Genomic DNA, 14,280 nt, shown 5'->3' on the forward strand with positions numbered 1-14,280 from the left:
CCACCTTTGTAAATCATCTCAAATCTCATCATTGGAGGATTTCTACTATAAATTGAAGCTGCATACAAGGTGTCAAGCCACCAGAGATCACCCACAACACCATGAGCATTAAGATTAAAGCAATATGGAAGCTCTCGAGAAGCCAGTTTTCTCTGCACCAATTTCAGCTTACCTTGGGAGAGCTTGTTTTCATCAAATCCGAAGAATCGTGGATGAAAATTGTGGCTCTATAAGAAGCCATCAACAATCAAGCTGCCTTTGAGGAGCTTTTGGAAAGCAACAAGCGTGGCCATTTACTTAAGAAGAAAGAGGATGAGTTTGTACTACAGGAGGGATCTCTAAAGACCAAATTAACCACGAAAGGAGCCTAAATTGTTGGCCTAATGCCGTTTGCACCACGTGAAGTGAGAGAGTAAAAAGCTCCTTTGATGACCAACTATGAGTACCCACAGTATATCTTGCAAGGAGCCGTAAACAGCAGTTTAGTTAATACCAACTCAATCCCTTCACACTACCATGACCAGGCTTCATTGACTCTGCTAAGACCGTTCCTAAGGAGAAGATGAAAACCATTCAACTTTTCTCATATCATAGTCTGAGGGAAACGTGCCATTCTCATGTTTAGTAGAGCACTTTCAATAATAAAAGTGGAGTATAGTGAATTGTATGACATGTGACAATGTACTTACATGATGGTCACTCATTTTAAAATGATTTTGGAGCATTCCCCTTACTTGTTCAATATATGTTACCGAGCTATCATTTGTTAATGACCATATTTTAGATTCCGCCTATAATGAAAACAAGAGATGAATTTCAACTTTCCATAAATAAGACTAACAATCCTCTCCTATTTCAAAATCTTACTCTTTGTCTTGTTTCACAAAAGTGCTCCTTGTCCTTCACCAAGTGTAATTATTAAACACCACCAAGTCACATTTGCCTTGGCTACATCCTTGCTTGCAATATTTGCATACAAATCCTTGCTTGCTTTCAAGTTGTGGATAAACCTTGTACTACAAGATGACAATGTAGACCGATTGAAGCAACCCCTTAGATGGTTCCACATTTTGCTTCACCAATTGTGATAATTATTACCACGAGACTAAACATGCTTTCAAGTTATGGATAAAACTATGTACTACAAAAACAACATGTAAACCAATTTAAGCATCCCCTTAGGTGGCTCCACATTTTTCTTCACTTAGTATGCTAGTTACTACCACAACACCAAACATGCCTTGTATGAATGATCCTATGGTCCACAATAATCACAATTTGGTCCTTGATTTGGCTTCCATCATGTCCGACCAAAACCTTTGGATCACTTACCCAGTTTGATGAAATAATGAATTCTTCGCCATTAATTTGAAATAATCAAGCTGATGGTGAAGTATGGATGGGTTAAGCTCATGAGTAATCCTATTGATGAAGTCGTCTCGAGGTGTATATTTCATGAAAAGGAAAAGTGAAGTGTTTACTCACTTTCAAAGCTTCAAAGCTATGGTGAGAAAGACAAAGGCATGCACATAAATTACCTAAGGTCAAATGGTGGGAGAGAATATTTCTCACTTTCATAGCTTCAAAGCTATGATGAGAGAGACAAAGGCATGCACATAAAATGCCTAAGGTTAGATGGTGGGAGAGAATAATTCTCTAATGAATTCAATGACTTTAAGAGAGCATCAAACACAGAAATAGTTTACATGTAGGCACACCCTGCAATAAATTGGAGTCATCATGACACCACAGCACCACCACGTTGCAACACCAACTTGCTAACTAGAACTAGAAAGACACAGCTCAATCATGCGACAAGGACATCCAAGCTTTCATCATGGATGGGCAAACGATACTTTGACTTCGCTCAGTGAACCACACAGTAAGCATTATGTTGTTGAGAATTACTACCAAAATTTTTATAGGTGCGATGTTAAGAATCTGTGGTGGTGGTGAGCAATGAAAATCAAATGTTTTTTAGTATAGTGTTATATCATTCCATAAAGTTGTCTATATTTTCTATAGCAATAGTGAGAATGAAATTTTGACTTGTTAGTGTTCTCATCTCATATTGAAAATTTGTGTTTAATTCTTTGCAAGTGAGAATGAATTGTTAACCAATTACTGATTAGATTGCTTTAGCCTAACATCAATATCATTAACAAAGCTAGCATATAATTTTTTTTTCTTCAAAGTAAAGTGAGGAGTCTTCATCCCCCAAGTAATTTACTACATGCTCACACTTTCACCAATTCCATGTATCTTAATAATTCATTCTCATTTCTATATAGGAGCAATGACAATTTTAGTGGTTAACAAATCAATGCTTCACATGCTTAGGTTTACATCAATAATACCACCATTCAACAAAGGGACTCATCCCTTGAATTGAAGAGTGCTGGAGTGAAACAAAGAGCTCTTTCAATTAGGAAGTTCACTCAAAACGCCATCTTTGTCATGGTCAATTATGACAGTTGTACAAACAATTGGTTTATCAATGCATGTAAGTCTTGTTAGTCCTTGAGATGTGCCCAAGATGTCATACCATTTCCATAACAAAAACACATCTTCTAATCTTGAGTGACACATCCCTCTATGTTCAGTTTTGGCACATAGAAGGTCAATTATTTTAGCACTTCTGAATTTGTGCAGGTTGTTGTTCAAGGTAAGATCCAGCCTCTATGTGTGTGCAGCAAGTTTTGTAATGCATAAATCTGGTCACTATGAAAACTCCTTTTAAGTTAGAGATACAAACGATCAAATGAGAATAGAAAAGATAAGGATGATTGGCATAAGTTGGCTCGAAAAAAGGTTGTCATGCTGATCTAGCACTGCAATAGTATAGCTTTGTGTTTATAAACATAAAACGTTGACAATTGGTTGCTTGGTATCTCTTACATATGGATTAAAGCTACTCTGACTGTCAGCCAACTGCTTTGCTTGGTATTCTCGAATTCCAACGAGCACCAAATCTTGAGAATGTCATCACCCAAATGCATAGTATATTTGATCAGTTATTTTACCACCAAGGAGTCCATGCAATGTTCATAGATTTCACGTGTTGTGCTTGTCGACCAGCTGTTTGATTGGTATCCTCTCAATGAGCACTAAGCCTTGAGAGTGTGGTCAGCCAAACAAATAATGTTTTAAATCAATTAATATATCAATCAAAAATAAAATGAACTTAGGTAATTTTTTAGTTTTCAAATGTTGTACTTTAGAGAGTTCAAAATAGAGATTTCATACACAAGTTTTCAGTGACGGTGCCAAGTCTTCTGATACCTCTTGAAAAGTCCTACTAAATTTGTGTATTGCACCCAGTCAGTGCTCACGTGCATACCCTAGCATGCCTTTTTTAATTCATGCCACAAATTGTCACATAAATCTATAACAAAATAAGCTAGTACATCTATCAAAGTCGCAACAAAGGGACCATATATAGCAACAGAAAGTTCAAGTTATTTCCCAAACTCAACAAAAACTTAAGTGTACCTGCTCAGATCTTCAAGCCAACTGAACAACACAAAGTTCAAGTTACTTCCCAAACTTAACAAAAACTAAAATGCATCTACTTCGATCTGCAAGCCATGGACTCCATCATACATGGCATAGACTACGTGCTATGAGATCCCCACACATCATCCGCACACAAGAGTAGGTGGAGATTCATGCATAAAAATATATCACCTTAGCACACAAGCCTTAACAGATAAAACCATCAAACTGAATTTCTCTCACACCTCCAAAGGTGAAGGGCAGACTCAACTTTGACAAAGGCTAGCACCAAAGAGAACGCCCACACCAAAAGGAGATGCAAACCATTGACAACTAGAACGTCAAAGTTGGTGAGAGAACCCTTAAGTACATATTCATTAACAAGTTCAGCTAGAATACCTATGAAGTTGCAAGAAGCGGGACCAAGCCTCATAGAGTTAATATACAAGGAGTTAAGTTTCACAAAACCCTAATTAACTAGACCCCCCATTACATTCTGCTTCCAATTTTAACTGTGGTCCAATGTCTCACTCAAATACTTAAAATGGAGACTGCTCCTATGCTTCTCAAAAGCTTCACCTTACTTGAAAAGAGGAGAGACATAGGCGTGGACCATTCAGCTTCACATTACTGATTGGATTCATTCCTCTCCAGAGCTGCAATGTTCATCAAATCAGAAAGAGAGTTAAATATTGCTTTTCGATAATAAAAGGTAAATCTTAATGTAAATTAACAAGCACGGACAAGGATTCCAAGACTTGTGAAATGATCTAAAGACGTCAAAAGATGTTGGATAGCATGCTATGCAACAGGCTGGCTCTGCAGCATGAATGCTTGGGCAGAGATTGTAGAGATGCCAGAGGGTGAATTTGTGTATGTGCACATCTTCACCCCTCATCAGACTCTTTTGGCTTCTGAGAGAGAGAGAGAGAGAGAGATGAATTCAGGAATCAACTCTTGTGCCTCTAGCTGCCCAGCCATGCACAGGCTGTTGCTGCCCCTCCATATGTAAGTAATTTGTATCCATGCCTCCTCATGTGGGCATGGGGGACCGTGGCCGGATGACAGCAATGGTCTTCGGCCGTGGGACTCTTATTAGAGTCCATACTGGGATGGCGCCAGCCTGGTCCTCTGTTCAGTAAGGACAAAGCCACCCAGTGCCTTTTTATCCTCATGTCTTTTTTTGAATGGGAGGGCTTCTGCAACACAAAAGCTCACAAGGAGTTGTTGCCTTGTTGACCTACCAGCTACATCACAATGCGAAGGTGCTTTCGTTTACTTGCTTGCTTTGCTACACAGTTAAGAGCACCTGATAACTGCTGCATTTATGCATGTGATGAATTCCTGTCACATTTGTGATTTATTCCTTGTTGATCCTGCCCTACAAATAGGCTGTGTGAACTACATCTTGCTATACAAAGTCTTCTTTTGCTAGCGCAGAGGGGTAGTTTTAGGAAAGTAAAGCTTTTCTTTGGTCACCTACCTAATCAATTCCAAAATTAGATCTGATGGATTTCTTAATTTTGTAGGGCTGTCCAAAAAATTCTGCACCAATGCATTTGCGTAGCAATGCATGCATGAAAACACTTGGACTAAGAACCTCTTTCACAACAGAGGATCATAGAAAGTAGAAGCATCATCAAGAGCATAGATGAAGTGTCGTAATCTATGTTTTTCCCTTATGATCATGTTATTTTATGCAAATATACTAAAATGTGTCCACGGATACTTCTTATGGAGATGTTCCTACAGCGAAGGATAGTGGGCTAGTTTCGCTCACTGCATCTTAGGAGTTTGTTTCTCCTGTTGCCTTGCCTTCAGTTTCTGTGCATACTTCTCCTTGTCAGGTTGATATCTCGGGTAATGTTTTTGAGGAAGACAGTGGGCTATCTTTGTTCAAAGCTTCTGAGGGAGATTTGTCTCCTATTGCTTCGCTTTTGCTACTCATCCTTCTCTAAGATCCTCCCATAGATCAACCCTAATATATAGCCCAAAACAAGATTAGTACAAACCAAATAGAAGGGGTGCAGGCAAGCTCACCACCAAACAATAGGTTCGCGAGTCACCCCAAAGCCAGGAGCTGAGGTTCTAGTACCATAGATCCATGCCACTCAGCCCAGGCGTCCCCTACCACCAAAGCCTATCAATAGGGACCCTTGGCAAGACTACCCATGAGCCGCCATGTCCATGACACGAGTAAGCCTCTTGGTCCAGGTCTAGACCATAATGAATCAATAATAACCCAAGACTGAGGGCAAGCCAGGTCCTAATACAAGCACACCAGTATCGTGTGTGGACCTGGAACACTAGGGACGCATTTGCTTCTCTCCAATGAGCGACAAGGAATTGTTGGAAGTCTATCCACGGGAGGGTTGTCATCCCGAATGCACAACTTGATCCATGATTTAGCTTCTCATCAGCTGCACCGGATGTACACATCCCATTCCAGCATTGCATAATTGCCCTCATGGTGTGGATTCTCCTTACGTAAGGATTTCAAATCTAAACTATACGACACTCTTGCTATTTGTACAATGGTTGCAAATGGAAAATCACTAGTGAGGATTAGTGGGAGGTGATCTCCATAAAAGTGTGGCCATGAATTATGGATAGATTTTACAAGTTCACACGCTTCAACGCCCCTTTGCTCTAACAAAGGGTGAAAGCCATAGCACATTAACACCTCATTAGAGTATACCAAAGAATTATATAGTAAACATCTAAGAGGGTGATGTTCCCCTCCCAAAAAGCCATAGCTGCGGATTCTGCTTACATTGTGAAGGATTTCAAATTTAATCTACAATAATCCTCACTACAGGAAACACACTTGTTATTTCTACTATGGTTGCTTATGGAAATCATGAGTAAAGATTAGTAGGAGGTGATCCCCATTGAACTGTGGCCATGAATCATGTATATGTTTTACAAGTTCACCAGCTGCACGTGACACAACATGGCCTTGGAAGTATTAGTGCATGGTGCAGTAAAGCAACTTAGCATTGTGTAGGGTGGGCATGATGCCACATTTCTTGGGTTTGAAAGTATTGGTGCGTGAAGCAACATGGTATTGCAAGTATTGCTGCATAACGCAACATGGCTTTGAAGTATCTGGGGGGCAAGATGCAACATAAAACTTGAACTTACTGTTGTACTGCAGTAGCTTCTCGATAAGGTCAACATGAGTCATGAGCATTCTCCTGCAGCAGTACCGAACAAGCCCCAACGCATCCAGGGCATCCCTGTTCTTGGCAGAAAAAACACAGAAACCAATTGGCTCAAATATTGCTTGCTGATTCTGCCATTTTCCAAAATGTCATCTAACAATGTATTGACTACATACCGTTCACAAAACCCTGAAATGCAGAGCTTTCCCCCAAGTTCATAACAAACGGGACTGCCCTATAAAACCCTAACCCTTCAATAATCCTAAAACCCTAACGGTAGAATGTTTTGAACGAAAGGTTACCCTTCAGAGTAATCAGCTTGGAGAAGATCCAGGTATGTGTCCCATTTATTCCCAATCACCTGCAACGAACAGAAGACACAATTTGGTTTTGATTCTAAAAGCTCATAACCAGGCTAAGAAGGGCACACAGCTTCGGAGGGAAACCCTAAAACCTTCCGGCATAAACGAAACATGAAAAAAAAACTAAAAACTTGTAAGAAAAGCAAGCAAGACATCATTCTGATACTGGTTCTAATTCTGGAAAGTTACCTTGCCGCAGGTGAAACAGCGCACGGGTATAATCATGGCTGGCTGGCTGGCTCGCGCGCTCTCTCTCTCTCTCCAAACAGAAAGACCTAACAATACAATGCTCCCTTTTGTACGTGGGCGACCGACCTCATGTAATGGGTGGGCTCTTGATTCAGATCAAAGCCCAAATGAGAATTCAGGGCATCATAAAAGGTTTAGGGTAGAGGGGCCAATTTCGAGAACATTTCCAAGCATAAAGGCAACATCTCGGCTTTTTTTTTTATAAATCTGTGCACTAATTCCTAGTTGATGAGAGGACTCCTCTCACGGCCCCGCATGCCCTTTTACAAACCGTAACCTCGAGCATATCAATCAAACACCTTAACAACTGAGCTACCACCCGATGATGCAAACTTGTAATGTTGCTCGGGGGTGTGGTGTTTGTAACATCTTGGCTAAAGTAGTTTAACAACAAGTGGATGCTCAAGAGAATGAAAGACCCAATGAGTCATCGGGTCCGAAGCATGAGAAGCAATGAAGGAAGGAAAGAGTAAGTCCTCGCATCTCAACATTGATGTGACTGGAGAACAGGTAAGTCTCAGGCCATGATACCACCGACAAGTACTACCAACAACGGGAGGCTACTAAAGCATGCCTTAAAGGTTTGGGTACCTCTCACCTTGGTAGCAGTGGCACTAAGTGCTTTCGTACATACTTTATAACTTTCCATCTCTTTCTTTATATAATATACTTAATAATGTATGTATGAATTATGATCTAGATCTATCATATATATTAAATATTCTTCCTTGATTGTTTGTAGAGGGAGGTAGTGGAGCGTGGCGATATCCAAGAAAAGTGTGACTTCGCATGGTCTTATGAAACTACATCATTGTTTAAGAAGATGAAGCGAGAAGGACACGAGCTCAATTGGACCCATATCATCAACTATATAAGTATATAACATTGTCAAGCATATAACTTATGGTTTTTTAGCACAAAACTCATGGCTTCATTTATGCACGAAGTTCCAAAGAGGATGCACTAGGCATGATGATCATGACGAGTAGCTAGTATATAGGCTCTCTTTTTTTTTGTCTTTGCTCCTCTTTTTTTTTTGTCTTTGCTCCTCTTTTTTGTAAGAGCTATTCCCATATTTCTTATAAAAGTGCTATATTTTTTTGTAAGAGATCAGCTCATGTTTTTTTGTAAGACAATGATGTAAAAACTTTGCACACATATTAGTAATAAAATTGATAATCTTTTGTACATTCTTTATCTTTTTTATGTTAAACTATCTATTTTTAACCTGATGTGTCTATATCTAAAGTACTTGGCTAGGTATTGTGGGGAGAATGGGACAGGTTGGGCCAACCTGTTTCATTCTACCTAAATGGTTTTTCTTCTAATGTCAGTATATGTGTTGTATTAACCACCATTGATATATGCATTAGTATATGCATTGGTATGTACTAATGTGTATACCGATGCTTTGATATAAACCAGAGCTAGTATATGTGTCGATATGTACGTACATCATTGTGCACTAAATATATTAATATTTATAATGGAATCACCCACGATATTAACATAATTTGTCATAATGTAAAGGCAATCTAGGCATCCTTGAATGATCAAGCAAAGAGGGTAGAATAATACTTTTAAGAGGGCTTAAAACATATTCTCATAATAGAGGAACCTACAACTATAAAGCAAGATAAGTTTTAATTTGGGTGGAAGCCACATGAACATTTCATAGTCAAGAAAGATAGGGGGCTAGTAAACCTTACGAGATTCCCCTTCCATATTATAAATGTAACAAAGGTAGAGGGCTAGTAGTGTAGGGTTATTAGTGCATGCCACCAGTTGGTTTAGGGTTTAACCAAGCCTCAAATTCATGGGATAGAGGAACCTACAACTATAAAGCAAGATAAGTTTTAATTTGGGTGGAAGCCACATGAACATTTCATAGTCAAGAAAGATAGGGGGCTAGTAAACCTTACGAGATTCCCCTTCCATATTATAAATGTAACAAAGGTAGAGGGCTAGTAGTGTAGGGTTATTAGTGCATGCCACCAGTTGGTTTAGGGTTTAACCAAGCCTCAAATTCATGGGATAGATTACTCAATGGTTGCTCTCTTTAATCAAGGAATACGGTCTTTCTTGTTGAGCCTCATGGAGCCGCTTAATAGATCCACTTGTTGAGAATTAACAAGAGAAAATGATTGAGTAGTGTTGTGAATTAGTCATCTAGATGAATCAACTACATTTCTTTTCTAGGGGATTTTTTGACTAATCCTTGGGGAGCCGCCAGGATAGCCAAATGGTAGAGATAATTGTAAGAGAGACCATGTATATGAAGAATTACTTGCCTCCTTAGAAAAGACTTTCATTGACCATTTAGTTTAAAAGGATGGGGTAGGGGTTTTACACGTGTAGGGCCATAATTGGGCATGATAAGAGTGTGGTCTATAGGTCCTTAAACTTCCTGAATTGTATAGCTCTCACGTGATTTTATGACAACACTATCTGCATGTGTGTAAGGAACTCTATGTTAGACAACGGGTTATTGATATCTTCTTTTATGTACGAGTGATTGAGTCCTCTCATTATGTTAGGATTTGGTATCTCAATTTTAGGTTGTGTAACTATCCCTACATAGAGCCTTCCAAAATTGGGCTCTAAGGGCATACCCTCTTAAGCAAGTTCCTAGGCTTATGTAATTGCATTCTTAAATATTTTGCTATAATTTTGTTAGTTCTAGAGATCATAATCTTTCATTGTTTCTCCATTCAGCATTGACTAGCCTTGCTTTGCAAAGTGAGAATTTACGTTCGTAGCTTTGTCTCCCTGATTTTATCTTCTAACTCCATTTCCATCGTGGTCCTAAGAGCACTGGCATCGTCCCTCCTAATGTGTGGAGTGAAAATGCATTTGTTTAGAGGTACTTACAAGTGTCTATCCTTGCACCAATATGGTTAGACCATAGTTAGATGATCCTCATATTTAGCTTCTTCACTCATTATTCATTAATCTATTTCTTATTTCTCGACCATAGTTAGATGATCCTCTTATTTAGCTTCTTCTGGTTGTAAGCCAAATAAAACCTTTTGGCATAGTTCAAAAGACTATTAGATCTTATCCATTTACTCCTCATTTTTTAGAGTGTTCTCTATGGATTCCTTGCTTATAGTTTCAATAGCTTCTAGTTATCTCCAAGAAAACACACTCAATTAGGTGCTTGTTGTTGCTACAAAGAGTGATCAAATCGGACACACTGTTGATAGGAGGATCTTGGGTGGTTCAATGCACAATCTTTCGAAGTGAGATCACCACCAATCACCCTCCCAAATTTTGAGCGCATAAGAATTGGTCTCCAGGCCAAAGTCCAATCCACACTTTTTTAAGGCTTTAATATTTTTTGATTTTCACTCTTTTAAGGTTTTTATGGGCACTTTATTATTTTTTTAATTTTCACTCTTTTAAGTTTTTCATGGGTGTGAAAAACTATTTGGCTTTTCAAGGGCATGAAAATTTGTCTGGTTTTTAAATGGGGGTGATAATCTTATGACTTTTTCACGGTGTAAACTTAAGCTTGAAAATTTTATTTTCTCAATGTAAGAAGTATGCACTCCCACAATCCAAATATGATCCTAAAATTTTATTTTCTCAATGTAAGAAGTATGCACTCCCACGATCCAAATATGATCCTTAAATTGAGTTTTTCATGATGCAAAAAATGATAAATTTTTAAGATTTAATTTGGATATTTAAAATGATACACACTAATGTTCTTGGATTCACACCGATGGTTTTGGTGTCAAAGTTTCCTTAAAGATATTAATTTTTTCACAAATGTGACAAATTGTAAGTTTTCTCATGGATGTGAAAAAACAGTCTTCTAGTTTTTCACGAGCTTAAGTATCTTAGATTCCTTTAAGATAAGGATAAAAGGGTAAGATGAGATAAAAGTGGTTTTGGTGAAGTGAGTGTTTTTTTAGCTCCAAGAGAGGTGGTTCTCCACCCTTATTTACCTTGGTACCGAGGACTAAAAACAGAGTAAAAACGCTCATAGTCTTTAAGCTTGTGAATAAAATGCTCATAGTCTTTAAGCTTGTGAATAAAACCTTCAATTTTCCTTTCTTCCTTTGATTTCTTCCACAAATTAATATAGCATGTGCTCTAAACGACTAGCATAAGAATTTGCATCTAGGTAATTGTGGAATCAATTTCTCAAGCTTATGAATTAATCAACCATTTAATATAATGTAGTTTCAACAAATTCAACATAAATAAAAATACTTAGCTCTATACCACCACACTATTAATGGGTGCAATCTTCCCCCCTCACGTGTGTGGCCTATCCCCAGACACGAGTATTTTTGTATTTTTTATTCTAATAATAAGCCACATCCTCTAAAATATACAAAAAGTGTGCTTTTCTTTGCACGGCACTCTCTTTTGCCCAAAATAGAGAGTTTTGTCTCAATATCAATCACTTGTTGAGGGTATGATAAAAGATTTTCATGCTTTACAAAATATACAAGGTTAAATGTTTCCCAAAGTCCATGCTTTTAGAATGAATAAAGAGGTGTGCATAAGCTTGCACATATTTATAAAGCTTATTCAAGCTTTTTTTAAATTGTTCCAAAATAATAATTTATACGCATCCACCTCAATCTTCCACGTCCTCATCTACAAAATATCCAACACATAATTTGGTAGAGTGAACGATAAGATAAAATAATAACAGGTAAGATTTAAAGAAAGTAATACCTGCTCACATTAAATTATGGTAGTACAAATGTATCCCATAGATCTACCCACAACTTAGTGGAGTTCACTATGACAAAACCACTATTATCTCTTCTCATAGTTGTGTTTAGACCATTGGTGACCACTTTAAACCATTGCAAATCCAGAACGAACATGGAAAACTGTCTAAATCTAATACTAATTATGTCTTGTATAGTTTCATAAAAATCAAGATTGGAGAGAATAACATTTGAGCCGCTAGTACTAGTGCGAACTAGAGATGATTCCTTTTGTGGACAACTAGACCATGGAGAGATGCCATTTGATGCATCTATCTTGTCACTTGGTCTCCTGTGACCATGGGGAGATGCCATCTAATGCATCTATCATGTCACTTGGTCTCCCAGACCCTAGGCAGATAATATCTGATGCATCTATCATGTCCTTGGTCTCCCATACAATGTGGAGATGCCATCTCATGCATTTGTCATGTCACTTGACCCAGAACTGGTGCTATTATCCGTATCTTAACCATAAGACACAATGGTCCTGAACTCGTTTTCTAGTCCAAATTTTGCAATATCCCTGGCATATAACTCATATGCATCACATTCGTCTAGATGACACCACCTATTCAACTCATCAAACACTACATCCCTACCAGTGTAGAACATCCTCCGTGTGGGTTGTAGCATATGTAGCCCTCGTATCTAATGAAGATACACTTGTCGACAATTTGGATCATAATCCATCTATACTTGGTGATACGTTTTGATAGCTTTCTGACACCCTAACATGGCGGGCCATTCATCCTAGATCTAAAACACTTCGTTTTAGGAAATGAAGTAGTGTCACATTTAGCACGTTAGGCCCACCACCTAACCATGGCCAAGGTCCCTAGTTCAGGGGCTAAATCAATTCAATATTTCCAATTCGTCTAGATAGGGTCAAAGACCACATGAAATAATACTCTCAATGTAAGTATTACCTCCACATGACTATCTTGGCCTAGGTTACAAGCTGAAAATGGCTACTTATCACTGCATAGTAGTCAACCGTTGCGCGATTGCTGCCACCATTGCCGAGGTCCCTAGTTCGAGGGCTCGCCAAATCCGATCCCACAAGATGTTTCAAATCCATCTAGATAGGGTTAAAGACTACATAAATCAATACTCTTAGCCCAGGTCTCACCTCCATGTGACCTTCTTGGATTAGGTTTCAGACAAGCCAAAAATGGTTACTTGTCTCATTGTCGATTACCACTACGGCTAAGGTCCCTAGTTTGGGGGCTCACTAAATCTGATCCCCATGAGCTATTTTAGATCCATGCATATAAGATCAAATATCACATAAAACACTACTCTCGGCCCATGTCTCACCTTCATGGCCTAGGTTTTAGACAAGCTAAAATTGGCTACTTGTCATTGTTGGGCCCGTCGATTGCCACCATGGTTGAGGTCCCTAGTTGAGAGGGCTCACCAAATCCGATCCTGATGAACCTTTTTTCAAATATGTTTGGACAGGATCAAAGACCACATAAAATACTGCTTATAACTGAGGTCTCAACTCTACGTGACCTTTCTGGCCTAGGTTTCAGACAAGCTGAAAATGGCTACTTTGTCACTGCCGAGGACAACCGCCATCGTGGCCGAGGTCCTTAGTTTGGGGGTTTGCCGAACCCTGATCCAACTAAGCTATTTTGAATCCATCTATATAGAGTCAAAGACCATATAAAAGACTATTCTCGGCATAGGTGTTACCTTCTTGGCCTAGGTTTTTGTGCATATAACATGTTTGTGTATATCTCCTTCTTGCAGGGACCATTTTTTAACATATAGCATGTGTGTGTGCATGCAATGTTCCACAATAATTGCTCATGGTACATTCGGATGTTTTGGACAGTTTTCTCCTTTACAAGAGGAAGAGAGCAAAATGGTCTTAGCACTTGACTGCATGAACATGTATGGATGCACACACCTAAACTACTTATGTATTGTGCCCTTATATGCAAAGGTACAGGATCGGCGAAGACGACGATCAAACAAGTCTAATGAAGCACTTTTCAAAGGAAGGCATGGAGAAAATTTATGTGGAGCTACAACAGGAGAAAAAGTCCCACAAGCACGCCTTGTGGACTTTATCGATGGGACTTCTGATGCATGTTATATATATAAGGTGAGTGTAAAATTGTCATTAATAATGTAAACAATTATATCCATCATGTATAATTCTTGTGTAAACCTTCACAAGATGACTTTGGAAGATTGAGAGTTCAAATTAAAGTGTTGGTTGAGGACCACTGCCAAGCTGTGTGCTAGAGATAAAGGATGAGCTTC

At 38.7% G+C, this 14,280-nt stretch overlaps 1 protein-coding gene across 1 annotated transcript; it reads right to left on the reverse strand.

Annotated features, from left to right (window-relative positions):
* Positions 1 to 3,846: 3,846 nt before the first annotated feature.
* LOC147635534 (DNA-directed RNA polymerase subunit 10-like protein) lies at positions 3,847 to 7,453 on the reverse strand. The gene is made up of 4 exons (XM_086802875.1): positions 7,211 to 7,453; positions 6,962 to 7,020; positions 6,640 to 6,734; positions 3,847 to 4,151 (listed from the first exon to the last, which is right to left on the reverse strand). The coding sequence occupies exons 1-4, from the start codon at positions 7,244 to 7,246 to the stop codon at positions 4,123 to 4,125; spliced, it is 219 nt and encodes a 72-aa protein (XP_086659001.1). The 5' UTR covers positions 7,247 to 7,453; the 3' UTR covers positions 3,847 to 4,122.
* Positions 7,454 to 14,280: the final 6,827 nt, after the last annotated feature.

The sequence above is a fragment of the Cibotium barometz genome, chromosome 9 (assembly GCF_041138505.1).
Source record: "Cibotium barometz isolate CiBa-2024 chromosome 9, ASM4113850v1, whole genome shotgun sequence".
NCBI lineage: Eukaryota > Viridiplantae > Streptophyta > Polypodiopsida > Cyatheales > Cibotiaceae > Cibotium > Cibotium barometz.

Coding starts and splice junctions, on each gene's coding strand:
- LOC147635534 (XM_086802875.1), bottom strand. CDS start 7,246: ATGATTATACCCGTGCGCTGTTTCACCTGCGGCAAG. Junction 7,021..7,210: donor GCTGTTTCACCTGCGGCAAG/GTAACTTTCCAG, acceptor TGTTCGTTGCAG/GTGATTGGGAATAAATGGGA. Junction 6,735..6,961: donor CAAGCTGATTACTCTGAAGG/GTAACCTTTCGT, acceptor TGCCAAGAACAG/GGATGCCCTGGATGCGTTGG.